Below are 15,904 nucleotides of genomic sequence, written 5' to 3' on the forward strand. Positions count from 1 at the left end.
GACGGAGCTTCCTGCTGGCGTAGGTAATCACTCTCTCTGCCCTGCTGTACCTGGGACAGCACTGCTCCCAATCCCACTTTGCTGGCATCCGTATAGAGTATAAAGAGTTGGCCATAGTCGGGGTAGGCCTGGACTTTGTCTTCCGTAAGAACCACCTTCAGTCAAGTGAAGGATTCTTCTTCTTTTTTGCCCCACTTGAACGGAGGATTCGGGTTCTTGGCCTTCTTGGACTGGCCCACTAAGAGGTCCTGCATGGGTGCCGCTATCTTTGTTAAACCCTTGATGAATCTCCTGTAGTAGCCTACTAGCCCGAGGAACTGCCGCACTTCCTTGATAGTGGAGGGTCTCTTGGCCAGTCCTTGATCACGGTGACTTTTTCAGCGTCTGGTGCTACACCTTCGGCGCTTACCACATGGCCTAGGTACTGCACCTTGGGCTTCAACAGGTGGCACTTGGACGGCTTTACTTTCAGGCCAAAACCGGATAAGGCCTCGAACACCTCGGCCAGGTGCTCCAGGTGGTCTTCGTACGTCTTTGAGTAGACGATTACGTCGTCCAGGTACAGCAGAACGGTTTCGAAGTTTTTGTGTCCTAGGCAACACTCCATTAACCGCTGGAATGTTGCTGGGGCGTTGCAGAGCCTGAATGGCATGCAATTGAACTCGCAGAGGCCCATTGGTGTCGTAAACGCTGTCTTCTCTCTGTCCGCCTCTGCCACATGAACCTGCCAATACCCACTGGTGAGATCTAAAGTGGAGAAATAGTTAGCGGATCTCAGTGCAGCTAATGATTCCTCAATTCTGGGTAATGGGTAGGCATCCTTATGTGTAATGCGGTTAATCTGCCTATAATCAACACACATCCTCATTGTATCATCCTTCTTTCTAACGAGAACTAATGGAGCTGCCCAGTGGCTACAACTATCTCTGATCACCCCAGCCTCCTTCATCTCCCGTAACATTCCCTTGGCACATTGATAGTGAGCTGGGGGTACTGGCCGGTACCTCTCTTTAATGGGCGGATGATCTCCTGTGGGTATGTGATGTTGGACCCCTTTTACCCTCAAAGTCTAGTGGGTGTTTGCTAAAAACTCGCTCATATTCTTGGACCACTCGGTACACCCCCTGCTTTTGGTGAAAAGGGGTGGAGTCAGTGCCTACTTGTAGATTCTGACACCAATCCTCCATCTGCCCCTTGGAGCCATTGTCTTCCGCCTGTTTGGGCGGAGGCAAGGGTTCCACTGCCTTTATTGCGTGGTTACTGACAGTGAACTGCTTAACAAGGGTGGCATACCGGGGTAAATGGACCTCTTTCTCCCCACAATTCAGGATGCGTATCAGTACTCTCCCCTTGCGGACATTGACTACCCCCCTGGTTGTCAAGATGGTGGGCCTACTATCAGAGTACACGGGTTCTACCAGGGCCTGATAATCCTGACCCCTGAGACCTATTGCTGCCCGACATCATATTAACATTTTCACTCCTAGGGGATATTGCAATGGGGAATGGATCACTCACTCTGACACTGCCGACTTATCCACCAGACAGCTCTACCTGTTGTCTCTGCATCAGGGCTTTGATCTTCTTCTGCAGAACTCGCTGCTGACTAGAACTGGCAGTCTCTGCAACCTGTTGCAACAAAACAATAATTTCCCCAAGACAATTCTCTATCACATTGGTCCCTATGGTTCTCATAGGCTTTCTCGGTGATCAATATCTACAATAATCAACGCTTGTGATGTCAATTCTACTCGGCCAACCTTTATGGTCACCTCTTTATACCCTACCTGAGGCAAGGGCTGACCATTGCTAGAAAAGATGTTAAAGTGTTCATCTGGACTGCGGGTAATGTCTGAATCAGCCCAGTATCGTTTAAAAAGGATATATGGCATCGTTGTCACCTGGGAACCAGTGTCCAGTAACGCATTCATCGGGATGCCATCAAGCACGACAGGTAGGACCGGTCGTCCTCCCACGTATTTGTCTCGCCAGCTTTGTGGGCCTGATCATCTTACTCCTGGGGGTTGACCCTCTGCCCCAGGGGTTGCTTGTTTAAATCGCAGAATCTTGCGATGTGCCCCGCCTTTTGACAGCGGCGGCAGATGGGTTGTCTGTTCTGGTCGTAGCGATCGCTGTCTCTCCCTCTGGTTGGTGGAATTCTTCTCTGCTGTCGTCACGGGACGTCATCTGGACTGGAAGCCAGCTGGATTCTTTCCTTTGGAGACACTTGCATGGCCTGCACGGTTTTGGGTAGTGTAGCCACACTTTTGGTCAGCTCCTGTGACCTGAAGGGTTAGGATCTGCGCGTCAGCCTCCACAGGTGCCGGGGGAAAGGACGCCACCTCCTTGTGGTATGTGATAGCTGGGCGCTGGAGGGGTGCAGTGCCACTTGGGGTTGATTCTCGCAGCACCCGGATGGCCCGGTCTTTAAATTGCGCAAAGTCTAGATCAGGGTTTTGCAGAGCCATAATGCGCAGCTGTGTCCGGTGAGCGTTAGGAGCCCCTCAATAAGCTGTTCGGTTAGCAATCTGTCCTCATCTCGCACACTGTCGGGGTCTACCTGTTTAATGGCCCGCAGCGCCTCCTGCAGGTTTAGAACTTAGTCCTGTACACTGTCCTGCACCCTTTGTTTGCACCTGTAGAACTTCATTTTAATCTCTGCTGCTGTGCGAGTGTCAAAGGTATCCTTCAGCCTGGCCAGGATTTCCTTAACAGTTCTTTTGTCCCTGCCCGGCCAGGACTTCACCTCCCTCTGGGATGCACCGATTAGCTGGCCTATAAGGATGCTGAATTTTTGCTCCTCAGACAGGGGGTACACTTTGAACAAACTGTGCTGTCTCTCCTCAGATTCGCTCAGGGTGTGCGACTCCCCTGAGTACTGAGGCAACCACGCTGCCCCTGGGATATACGGCATGGATAAAGGCATTACAGTTGCTGCGGCTGCGCCCGCGCCCGCAACTGTATCCTCTTCTAGGTTGGGCATCTTCCTCCCCGCCATAGTGAACCTCAGCCAGGTCCTAGGTTTCTGCTGGCGTACCAGTATGCTGCTCTGCGGGCGAGAAGTATCAGGGCCTCCTGCTTCCCCTTGGCTGACGTCAAATGACGTGATTATACAGTTCAGCAAAGTCTGTGGCACACAGTACCCGGTTATACCGGGCTACGACAATCCTGTTCGTGACCCCAAAAATGACGCGCCCCCTAGGACCGTGGGGTACTCGCCACCGGGTCGGTCGGTTCCTTGGGATTGTCACGGGGGCTTGACCCGATCCGGGGCCCTAGTCGGTCATTAAAAAAGCAAGGACAGTTTGTTTAGGGAAAAAGTTTTGTGACGCCACCAGTGATATGCGGCTATAGGTGGCCGCCGCTGCTGAAAGAGACTGCTGGGGCCGTTGGTGACGCAGCTGGGATGGATTTGCTCCCCACTGGTAGAGCGGGCCCCAGGGCTACCGGTACGGTTTACGTAAGGGGGGCTGTGGATGTTGGGGAGCAGATAATGACCAGACGACACAAGAATGGCGGTTTCCTCTACCTTTACTTGAGGTTTGATGGTGTAGACCGGGGCACTGGTAACAGAAGGTAATGGAGATCCGGGCGGCCTAGAAGCAATTTTGGGGATTCACCTCGCCAGGTGGAGTTGTAGGCCTTCCTTCTGCGCTGTCCTCTTTGGCCCTGCTGCCTAAAGCTATGCTGCGAGCCTTTTTCAGGTGTCGCTTCTTTGTGGCGGCTCCGCGCTCTAGTATGCTGCTGAGCCTCCGGGCTTTTGGTGGGGCCAGGAGACCTGCAGTCTCCTGCCCTCCGGATTTAGCTGCCGGGTCTTCAGTACCCGAACAACCACGGACTCCGGTGTCCGGTTTCTCGTGATTTTCTCTGGGGTGAGCTTGGTCACTGCTCCCCTCCCAGGTTCTCCCTCGTCGCTCTCCTGTCTCCAACTGACTTTTCTCACTCCAACCGACTTTTCTAAACCCTGCATCCAGTCTCCAATTTAAAGGGGAAGCTCCCCTGAAACCGGGTTAGAGCTCCCCCTTCTGATCTGGAGCCAGGAAATGTGTTGGATGCTGGTGTTACCTGATAAAGGGACCCCTCCTTGCTTCTAGGCATGACATCACCCCCTGTGAGGGAGGCAATGCCAATGTGGCAACCGGACTCCTGGGGTGTCACAGATGCATGCACACAGTATGGGTGGACGCATTCTCCTTCCATGCTCCTCTCTGAAGTAACGCAGTCACTACACTTTCAGGTGTTGTACCAATGTAAAAGTGGTCATAGCAGAGAGGAGCCATGGAGGAGGTCTTGCCTATCCACACTGTGCGCACATCGCCGGGCTCAGGCCGTGTCGGTGCGCATCTGCAGAGGCGGAGTTCACGCAGCATTCACTCGGGGAAAGAGAACACTGTCAATCAAATGCAGAGAAAGTCCCAAAAATGCAAATTGAAGGGGCGTAACAGTTTACTGAGCCCTTGGCCATGCAATGGGTGTACCACCTCATTTGCATATGAATTAATATAATTTTCTCAGGCACCTTACCACTAAACTGTACAGTGCTAGTATGATGTTTAGAAACCCGGTCCACTATATCAATGTACAGCTAGTTTTAACAAGCGTAAAGCATATAAAGAGGAACGGTCAGCTATCCTGACATATCTGTGTTGGTAAATACATCAATTCCATATTTCATAACTATTGTACAATTGCACTGTCTTTCCTCCTGAATATTTACAAATAAATTGACAAGTGAGTGTTACCATTCCCATTGTCAAAGGGGAGTGTCCCTATACCGTGTGACCGTGTCGGTACTGATTGGACAGTGTACTGCGACACACCCTCTGCTAATAGAACCCAGTCATCAACTTATTCAGACATTTCTAGTAGAAATAATAGAGCAATCAATGTAATTATAAGAATTTGTATTCAAGGATGGTTACTTGATAAAAAATGTGAGCATTTACCATAACAGACATTTCAGGAGAGGTGACAGATCATCTTTAAGAGCCGCATCGGCAAAACAAACTGCTATTTAAAACTATTCCATTTATTTTAAGAAAGCTATTTATTATTTATAAAGAGGCTAAAAAAAAGCCTCCCCCATTGCCTTTGTTGCTACGGAATAATCATCACTAAATACATTTCAATCATGTACACGCATGTATGTGGTGTATATTTTTATTCATTATAAGTGACATTATGTAACACTTAATCCACAGATAATCCAAAGCAGCAAGGCTCTAATTGAGAGTTCGGATGTCGTTTATGAGAAGATAGTGCAGTGCCAGAAGACTGGTGAGTGAAATTATTGGATTACACCGACTTTTACTGTGTCAGTTCTTTATTGGTTATAATGTTGTTACAAAAACTACGCATAAAGCCTCATTCAGTCCTCAGTGACCTTTTATATGGGCAAAAAAAAGACCTATTTTCATCAGTATTTTGAATCCGATTTCCATCAGTGTTTGGTTGGTTTGTTACCAAAAATGATTCATATGCAACAAAAAACTGATGCAGGTTTATAAAGTTTCTCATAGTTTCACAGAACCTTAGATTTAGGATTGAAATGTTTTCAATTTTTTTTTTGGGGGGGGGACTAATTCATTAAGACTGTCATTGCACCCGTTAGTCTGAAGGGCTCGCTGGAGTATGATGCGTCTAATTCAATAAGCTCATGCCAATAAATAAATTCAGTTCAACTTCTCGGTGGTGTGTGTCTCACCAAAAATACTACTCCAGTCAGGGACCGGAGTAGCATTTCTGGCATAGAAAACGGTGCCATTTTGATGAATTTGATGGGAATGCATAGACACTTCCTATCTCACCCTAGCTCGAATTGCAAACATTTTGCGACTCTTCAATGTGTTTTATGCCATTTTTCTGGCCAAAACACTTTGAATCACCTGCACAAAAATCAAGGGTATACGTTCTATCCCTGAACAACACAAATAGAACTTGTAGGTGGAAAAACTGGAACATGAAGGCCTCATTTAGATGTCAATGATTTTTCTCACACTTAAAAAACATTCTGATTTTCATCAGTGTTTGGTCAATGCATCAAATTTTGCTCTCAGTATTTGATAAGTGATTTTCTCATATGCAAAAAAAATGCTAAGCTTTTCCTACACATTTCATTGTTAAAGGGGTATTCTCAAATTATTAAATTGTTTTAGCTAGACAGCATGAAAATAAGAAAGATTTCAACTGATTTGCTTTTTCTGTCTGTTGTCATTCTCCTGCAATGAGAGCTTGTATCTTTCATATTGTACAGCTGGTTTCCTTGGATCTCAGCCACTAGTGCCTGCCCAGACCGGCCAAGTGTGCACAGTAGCTACATTCTAGGAGAGGGATTAGCTCCTAATATCCCAGCCACCTCTCTCCAGCCCTTTGATTTCTTTACAGCAGTTAGCTGCTCACCTTCCTCCCCACTCTCACCGCTTCTGACCAGTTGCTGTTATAAATCATGCAAAATCATTAGCCTGCAGCATAAAGCAGATCTCCTAATTAAGGCTCTCTGCTGTTGCTATTCAAAGCTGTGTGCTTGTTCAAATGCCTTGTTATTTCTATGTGTAAATATAGTGATAACAGTGTAGACTCAGAACAAACCACTGATCGCCGAATGTTTACAGCAGAACTTGTGCTGAGCTTTATAGTTCTACTAATACTACAGCTCTGCTACTCACAAGAACTGTCTCTCAAGGAGGAGAGCCCGCCCTGCCAGAAACCAGGAAGTAAAGAGACTGGAAAGCTGTGAGTTGCTTAAGAGACAACTTAACAATAACCCTTTAGACGCGAACAGAACACGGATTGCACGTGGATGGCATCTGCACACTTCATGTGATTTTCATGGACCCATAGACCATGGGCGTACCCACCGTGGGGCAGGGGGGGGGCAGCTGCCCCCCTCTAGAAGCAGGCATGCAAGCCACACACCAGGGCCAGCGTCAACACCCGGCGCTCCCGGGCAAATGCCGGGGCCCTGAGCAGGCATGGGGGGGCCCTCACCGTCAGCGCCCACTCCCCCCCGCTTGCTCAGGGTCCTGGCAGCCGGCACAATACTTACCCCTCCCTGTGCCTCCGCAGCAGCTCCTGCATCCTCCGCGGCTGCTGCACTGTGACGTCTCAGGTCAGAGGGCGCAGTGACGTCTTTACACCGCGCTCTCTCCTGTGCAGTCACAGCGCAGAGCGGGATGAGGCTGGCGACGCTGGAGTCTGGAGCAGCAGCAGGTGAGATGTGAGGTGAGTATTTGATTTTTTTTTTTTTACTGTATGGAGGCCTGTGGCAATATAAGGAGGGGGGGGTGTGACATCCTGCATGGGGCATTATAGGGGGGGTGTGTGTGTGACATCCTGCATGGGGCATTATAAGGGGGGGGTGACATCCTGCATGGGGCATTATAAGGGTGGGGGGTGTGACATCCTGCATGGGGCATTATAAGGGAGGGGGGTGTGTGACATCCTGCATGGGGCATTATAAGGGAGGGGGTGTGTGACATCCTGCATGGGGCATTATAAGGGAGGGGGGGTCTGACATCCTGCATGGTGCATTATAAGGAAGGGGGGGTGTCATCCTGCATGGAGCATTATAAGGTGGGGTGACATCTTACATGGGGCATTATAGGGGGGGGAACAGCCTGCATGGGGCATTATGTGGGGGGGAACAACCTGCTTGGGGCATTATGTGGGGGGGGGGAACAGCCTGCATGAGGCATTATGTGTGGGGAACAGCCTGCATGGAGCGTTATATGGGGGCCAGTATTCTGTATGGAGCGTTATATGGGGGCCAGTATTCTGCATGGAGCTTTATATGGGGGCCAGTATCCTGCATGGAGCGTTATATGGGGGCCAGTATCCTGCATGGAGTGTTATATGGGGGCCAGTATCCTGCATGGAGCGTTATATGGGGGCCAATATTCTGTATGGAGTGTTATATGGGGGCCAGTATTCCGTATGGAGCTTTATATGGGGGCCAGTATCCTGTATGGAGCATTTTATGGGAGCCAGTATTCTGTATGGAGTGCTATATGGGGGCCAGTATTCTGTATGGAGCATTATATGGGAGCCAGTATTCTGTATGGAGCGTTATATGGGGGCCAGTATTCTGTATGGAGCGTTATATGGGGGCCAGTATCCTGTATGGAGCGTTATATGGGGACCAGTATCCTGTATGGGGCATTTTATGGCGGCCAGTATACTGTGTGGAGCGATTCGCCGGTTTCTGAGCTATTGTGGAATTTACAATAGATATCACTCATGTAATGTAAGAAGTGAAACCTTTGCATTGTACTATATATATATTTCTCTTCGGTATCTGTGACCATGGCTTGCCCCCCCCCCCCCCCCTAGTTTTGATCCTGGGTACGCCCATGCCATAGACTTGTATGGATGATTTTGATTAGTGGCTCACACCAAAATCAGACATGTCTTTGTGATTTTCTTTTTCTTGGACTCACTGCCCGGAAAAAAAAAACATATATGAACAGCCACGTAGACTTTAATGGGTATGTGTTCTGAAAGACACAGGTAGAATATATATACATATGAAAAACTGATGTCTGAATGAGGCCTAAAGCTATTCAGTATTGCGACACAATGGAATCAGAATTCACATTTGGAACTTTGCAAGTCACTAGAAACAATAAGAATCCACTAACAGGGTTGTAAATGGAATTCAGCTCATCTCAACCAATGCGTTGAAAATTGAACAGGTTTTCCATGACTGAATGAATAAGTCTCTGCAAATCTGCATTGTGGCTTCTATTGATTGATTGATCCATTATTGTACTGCAGATACCAATGAAGCCCTTATGGCCCCCTTACACATACAGTGAGGTTTGTCAGGATTCTGCCATGCTGTCCATCATTACCATAGCCGGAATAGCGCTGTATGCTCTTCAATTCCTGGTGTCACATTTTATGGAATAGTCATAGGCTCTAAGTGGGAAGAGCCAAAGTAAATCTGAACAGGGCTCCAGTAATAATGATAGGGTGCTCATGCTTCGTTGTATATTACTTGTAATGTTTTGCTGCTGTCTTTGAAAGACATAGGGACCTTGTCTGTGAATCAGTGCAGAAAATATTTGCAATTTTACTTGTATTTAGCACTTCATCATTTTATTTGTATGTTCACAAGCAAAGAACAGGGCTTTTTAGAAACTGAGCCACTGGCAAACACCAAATGATGGACACCATTAGGAAATCGATGAACGCCATTCTAAGTCCTGAGTCTATCGGCGCTGTTGGAGCCAGTCATGTCACAGATCAGTCACAGCTTGAATTCCGTATTTTGCTCCTAAGGCAGAACAGAAAAACTGAATTCCTAGATGATGGGACAGTGTGATTGTAAGTGATCAACCTAGATCCCCGGGTCTGATGTAACATGTGGCCACCATTATCCATGCACAATCCAGAAAGTTTGTCAAATACTCTAGCTACTTAAGATCAGTAAATGGGAAATCTGATTAATCACCTAAATATTTGTGGCAGAACTAGTTGTTAGAATTAGCCAGAAATCAATGACCTAATTGACCATCCTTCTATTTCTTTCTCTTTAATCTTCCAGTCTCAGTCACGGAACTTTGTGTTTACATGAATAATAATAAGAAGGAAAGGAACCATTACATAGTGGATGTGGAAATTGGATAAAAACATTTGGTATTCCTAAATAATGAGGGAATACTAGATGTTTTTAGATAAACGCTTCATCAGGACTTCATAGACATGTTGTAATTTCATCATATGTCACTGATCTTTAAACAGAAAATTAAGTTCTATTTTCCCTACAGATGCTCACTCCCATTCATTGGGGCGGTACAGTCACTGCTCACTGCACAGGGAGTGCATTGTGATCACTCGCCCGTCATGGTGCAGGGAGCGGTGATACGGTGTTCAGTTATATAACTTTTTCTCCCAGTATCTGTTGCTCTGGTAAGGCAGACTAGCATGAGTTAAAGGGAACCTGTAACCATGTTTTTCCCATATAAAGTAGAATCCGCACCTGTAAGCCCTAGAATGCTGTATATATATATATGTCCCCAATGCCCTCTGCATAACACAAAAAAAGAATGTAGGACTTGTTATCCACACAAAGCAAGAAGAAGGACAGCGATCACAAGAAAAGAGGAGGCGCCGGATAAAGACCAACAACGCCCATTGGACCGGACAGCACCGTAGGGGAGTATAATAAAAGCTCTTTTTTGTGTTATGCAGAGCGCATTGGAGACTTATATACAGTTGTAACCAGAAGTTTACATATACTATATAAAAAGACACATCTGCATGTTTTTCTCAATATCTGACATGAAATCAGAATAAACCTTTCCTGTTTTAGGTCAATTATCATTACCATAATTTTTAATATTTGCCAAATGCCAGAATAATGAAAGAGAGAATGTTTTAAGGCATTTTTATTACTTACTGCAAAGTCAAAAGTTTACATACATTTCATTAGTATTTGGTACCATTACCCTTAAACTGAATGACTTGGGTCAAACGTTGTATGATATCCTTCCACAAGCTTCTCACGATAGTTGGTCGGAATTTGGGCCCATTCCTCCTGACAAAACTGGTGTAACTGATCCAGAGAATGGAGAGGTCTGTAATATTTATCATAGGTACACTTCAACTGTTAGAGCGAGAATATTTAAAAAAAATCCAGAAAATCACATTGTATGATTTTTACAAAATTAGCTTGCATTTTATTGCATGAAATAAGTATTTGAAGCAATAGAAAAACAGAACTTAATATTTGGTACAGAAACCTTTGTTTGCAATTACAGAGGTCAGACTTTTCCAGTAGTTCTTGACTAAGTTTGCACACACTGCAGCGGAGATGTTGGCCCAGTCCTCCATACAGATCTTCTCCAGATCTTTCAGGTTTCGGGACTGTCGATGGGCAACATTGAGTTTCAGCTCTCTCCAAAGATTTTCTATTGGGATTTGGTCTAGAGACTGGCTAGGCCACTCCAGGACCATGAAATGCTTCTTACGGAGCCACTCCTTAGTTGCCCTGGCTTTGTGTTTCGGGTCATTGTCATGCTGTAAGACCCAACCACCACCCATCTTCAATGCTCTTACTGAGGGAAGGATGTTGTTGGCCAAAATCTTGCAATACATGACCCCATCCATCCTCCCTTCAATACGGTGCAGTTGTCTTGTCCCCTTTGCAGAGAAACACCCCCAAAGTTTGGTGTTTCCCCTCACCATGCTTCACGGTTGAGACTGTGTTCTTGGGGTTGTACTCATCCTTCTTTTTCCTCCAAACATGGCGAGTGGAGTTGATACTAAAAAGTTCTATTTTGGTCTCATCTGACTACATGACCTTCTCCCATGCCTCCTCTGGATCATCCAGATGGTCATTGGCAAACTTCAAACGGGCCTGGACATGTGCTGGCATGAGCAGGGGGGCCTTGTGTGCCCTGCAGGCTTTTAATCCATGACGGTGTAGTGTGTTACGGTAATGTTTGAGACTGTGGTCACAGCTCTCTTCAGGTCGTTGACCAGGTCCTCCCATGTAGTTCTGGGCTGATTCCTGACCTTTCTCAGAATCATCCTTACCCCACGAAGCGATATCTTGCATGGAGCCCCAGACCGAGGAATATTGACAGTCATCTTGTGTTTCTTCCATTTTCTAATAATTGCGCCAACAGTTGTTGCCTTCTCACCAAGCTGCTTGCCTATTGTCCTGTAGCCCATCGAAGCCTTTTGCAGGTCTACAATTTTGTCCCTGGTGTCCTTAGACATCTCTTTTGTCTGAGCCATGGTGGAGAGGTTGGAGTGTGATTAATTGAGTGTGTGAACAGGTGTCTTTTGAGTTCAAACAGGTGCAATTAATACAGGTAATAAGTGCAGAGTAGGAGGGCTTCTTAGAGAAAAGCTAACACATCTGTGAGAGCCAGAATTCTTGCTGGTTGGTAGGTGATCAAATACTTATTTCATGCAATAAAATGCAATTTAATTATGTAAAAATCATACATACTGTATGTGGGAAAAAACTGGTGACTGGTTCCCTTTAACCCCTTTACAGCCTGTGCCGTATTTGTACGCACAAGGCTGTAACCCCCAGTTCAGTGAAGGCTTCGGCGGTGAGCCCGCACTGAACCGGGCACATGTCAGCTGATTATTACAGCTGACGTGCCCGCAACAGCCACGGGTGGAATCGCGATCCACCCGCCGCTGTTAACATGTTAAATGCCGCTGTCAATCTCTGACAGCGGCATTTAACAGCGCCGCGCCGGAAGCGTGTCACTTACCCCGCCTATCGGTGACCCTGTCACGTGATCGCGGGTCACCGATGCGTGGGCATGACAACCCTGGGTCTGCAGCAGACTCCAGTGGTTGTCATGAGCTGATCGCTATGAGCACCACCTAGTGGTCGGCGCTCATAGCACAGGACCATTTCTGCTACACAGAGGTGATCTGCTGATCACCTCTATGTAGCAGAGGCGATCAGACAAGTGCTGCTTCTCGTCTCCTAGACTATAGAAGCAAGCAAAAAGTGGAAAAAAAAATACATTTTTAAAAATATTAAAAAAATATAAAAGTTTAAATCACCCCCCTTTTGCCCCATTCAAAATAAAATAATAATAAAAAACCCTACATACACATATTTGGTATCGCCGGGTTCAGAATCGCCCGATCTATCAATATAAAAAAAAAGAATTAATCCGATCGGATCGGTAAACGGCGTAACAAGAAAAAAATTCTAAACGCCAGAATTACGTTTTTTGGTCGCCGCAACATTGCAATAACGGGCGATAAAAACATCTGATCTACCCCAAAATGGTATCGATAAAAACTTCAGCTCGGCGCGCAAAAAATAAGCCCTCACCCAGCCCCAGATCCCGAAAAATGGAGACGCTACGGGTCTTGGAAAATGGTGCCATTTTTTTTTTTAGCAAACTTTGGAATTTTTTTTCACCACTTAAATAAAAAAGAACCTATACATGTTTGGTGTCTACGAACTCGTAATGTGAGAATAATAATGGCAGGTCAGTTTTAGCATTCAGTGAACGTGGTAAAAAAAATAAAAAAAAAACAACATCTGTGGTATTGCACTTTTTTTGCAATTTCACCGCACTTGGAATTTTTTTCCCGGTTTCCCGTACAAGATATGGTAAAACTAGTGATGGCGTTGAAAAGTACAACTCGTCCCGCAAAAATAAGCCCTCACACGGCCATATTGACCAAAAAATAAAAACGCTATGGCTCTGGGAACAAGGGGAGCAAAAAACGAAAATGCAAAAATGGAAAATCCCAGGGTTGCGAAGGGGTTAAGGCCTCGTTCACACGTTCAGTATTTGGTCAGTATTTTCCATCAGTATTTGTAAGCCAAAACCAGGAGTGGGTGATAAATGCAGAAGTGGTGACGTGTTTCTATTTTATTTGTAGCAGAGTACTCAGCACTCAAAATTATGCTCAAACTTAATTATGCCTGCAATGGAAGGCATCTCCTGCCTTTCAGCAGCTCTGCTTCTATACTTACACAGCACATGTGACGCGCCCCTGGGCCTGCTGTGTCGCGCAGCGTCTCGCGCACGGGGCTTACCCGGAACCGGATCAGATGAGGGTTGTAGTCTCCGAGTGGCGGGGACCCGGTCCATGCCCAGGGAGTCAAACTCAGTGTGTGGCAGTCTTGATAGATGTTATTTGAGTGTCGACTACGCCACCCGTTGATTTGCAGCTATGGAGCTGCCGCTGCAGGGCAGACCGCTGAGGCCGGTGTAGAATTGTGCAGCGTGATAGTATAACCCCCAACGGGAGGGGTATGGCCTCAGGGCAGCCGACGTGGAAGATGGGGGTAGCAGGAACCACTCAGAGACGGTGCGGTGTAATTCAGGGTCTTTACTGGTAACAACGATAGACCCTCCCGGAGTACTTGCTAGCGAACGGGGCCTGGTCAGTCCTTGAGCAGATGGGATCTCCCCTGGCCAGGCGGAGTTGTAGGCCTCCCAAACTGACTGTACTCTTCTGGCTACCTTGCTAGAAGCGGATATAAGTAGCCCACGTCCCTGAGTGTGCCGTGTGGTGCTCACCCGTATGGCCGGTGACTCGGGGCCTTCTATGGCTTCCGCTCCACGATGGCGGTGCTGGTCCCACGCGTGTGACCTTGCCTTCGGGTTTCTGGGCCTGAGGACCTGAAATCCCCTGCCGGTCGGCTTCTGCTGCTGGGTAAGAGTTAGTCCCCACAGCCTCGGACGCCGGGTCCGGTAAGAAAGCTTCTCAGTCAGGGCGAGCTCTGCAGCTGCCAGCCCCTGACTCGTAGTAGTATTGCTCCCACTGAGCTTCTGCTGTTTCTTCCTATGACTGTTTCTCGTCTCTACTTCTTCTCTACTCCTAACCCTGCTTCAGCCCCGGGTTTATATAGGGGAAGTTCTTCCCCTCCCAAGACTGGGCAGGAGGTGTGGCATGCACAGGATCCCTGACCAAAGGACCTCCCACCTGCTCTCAGACATAACATTACATTACTGTGGGAAACCAGACCCCTGGGGTGCCACACATGCAATCCGTGTTTGATAAAGGCCTGAGTGTATAAGGCCGAAACGTTACATTTACCTTGGATTGCTTCATGAAATAATGAAATAAAGTTTTTTTTTGCATCAATTTTGTGAATAATTTTGAGTGCCGAGTACTCTGCTACAAATATTTATAGGGTGGAACCTTTACTCGTGCACCATTCACACGGAGTGCCGTATACTTATCTGGTTGTGTTTCTATTATACTTTTTCTCTGATTGTTCCGCTCCTGATTTTGGCTTACAAATACTGATGTAAAATACTGAACATGTGAACTTGCCCTAAACTCTATATACCAATATAATGTTTCTGCAGGTAAATAGCGTTTCTGGAGTTTACAGGTACCTTTATGCTGTCTTTATGGGCTTGTAGGTCATAGGAAGCTGAATAAAATGATACCTTAATATCTGCAGTCTGAGGACTTATTCCAGAGAAATCCACATTGTTCTTACTATGTAAATGAGCTGTTAAGATCTATGGGCCGGACATGGATCTCCCTGAGAATCTACCTCCAGAACTTGGTTTAAAGGGAACCTGTCATGTGATATGGGGTTAATCTGCAGGTTATTAATGTTCTGAACCTGCCCGGCACCCACACTTTGAGCCCCGCTGCCAGGAGGAAATTAACTTTATTCCTCCTGGCAGTGTTCGGCTGTCAGTCAAGGGGGTGGCACTAGCGCCAGTCAGTCACCATTCTGTGTATAGAAAGCAGAGTTTCTGTGTAAAGAAAGCGGCAGCTGTAACCGTGCCCCAGGAAATGACTGGCCGCATTAGGGCCGGCTGTCAGTTAGTGCCGGGGGCACAGTTCCAATCGTGTCTCTCTATAATGAGTGATCTATTTCAAGTGTTTATTTCTGTTAATGTTGATGATTATGGCTTACAGCCAATGAAAACACAAAAGTCATTATCTCAGTAAATTAGAATACTTCATAACAACAGCTTGAAAAATGATTTTAAAATCCAAAATGTTGGCCTACTGAAATGTATGTTCAGTAAATGCACTCAGTACTTGGTCGGGGCTCCTTTTGCATCAATTACTGCATCAATGCGGCGTGGCATGGAGGCGATCAGCCTGTGGCACTGCTGAGGTGTTATGGAAGCCCAGGTTGCTTTGATAGCAGCCTTCAGCTCGCCTGCATTGTTGGGTCTTGTGTCTCATCTTCCTCTTGACAGTACCCCATAGATTCTCTATGAGGCTAAGGTCAGGCGAGTTTGTGGCCAATCAAGCACAGTGATACTGTTGTTTGTAAACCAGGTATTGGTACTTTTGGCAGTGTGGACAGGTGCCAAGTCCTGCTGGAGAATGAAATTTCCATCTCCAAAAAGCTTGTCTGCAGAGGGAAGCATGAAGTGCTCTAAAATTTCCTGGTAGACGGCTGCGCTGACTTGGTCTTGATAAAACACAGTGG

General features: G+C 46.7%; 1 protein-coding gene across 3 annotated transcripts in view; it reads left to right on the top strand.

Annotated features, from left to right (window-relative positions):
* The window catches only part of PLCL2 (phospholipase C like 2), a 228,996-nt gene that overhangs the window by 185,508 nt on the left and 27,584 nt on the right, over positions 1 to 15,904 (top strand). For all 3 annotated transcript variants that reach the window (XM_073677944.1, XM_073677945.1, XM_073677946.1), the window contains one exon: positions 5,202 to 5,277. In XM_073677944.1, the coding sequence (XP_073534045.1) occupies positions 5,202 to 5,277 (76 nt within the window). The remainder of the gene's footprint in view (positions 1 to 5,201; positions 5,278 to 15,904) is intronic.

This window comes from Phyllobates terribilis, unplaced genomic scaffold (genome assembly GCF_046119375.1).
Source record: "Phyllobates terribilis strain yellow unplaced genomic scaffold, ASM4611937v1 Scaffold_4__5_contigs__length_816908805, whole genome shotgun sequence".
NCBI lineage: Eukaryota > Metazoa > Chordata > Amphibia > Anura > Dendrobatidae > Phyllobates > Phyllobates terribilis.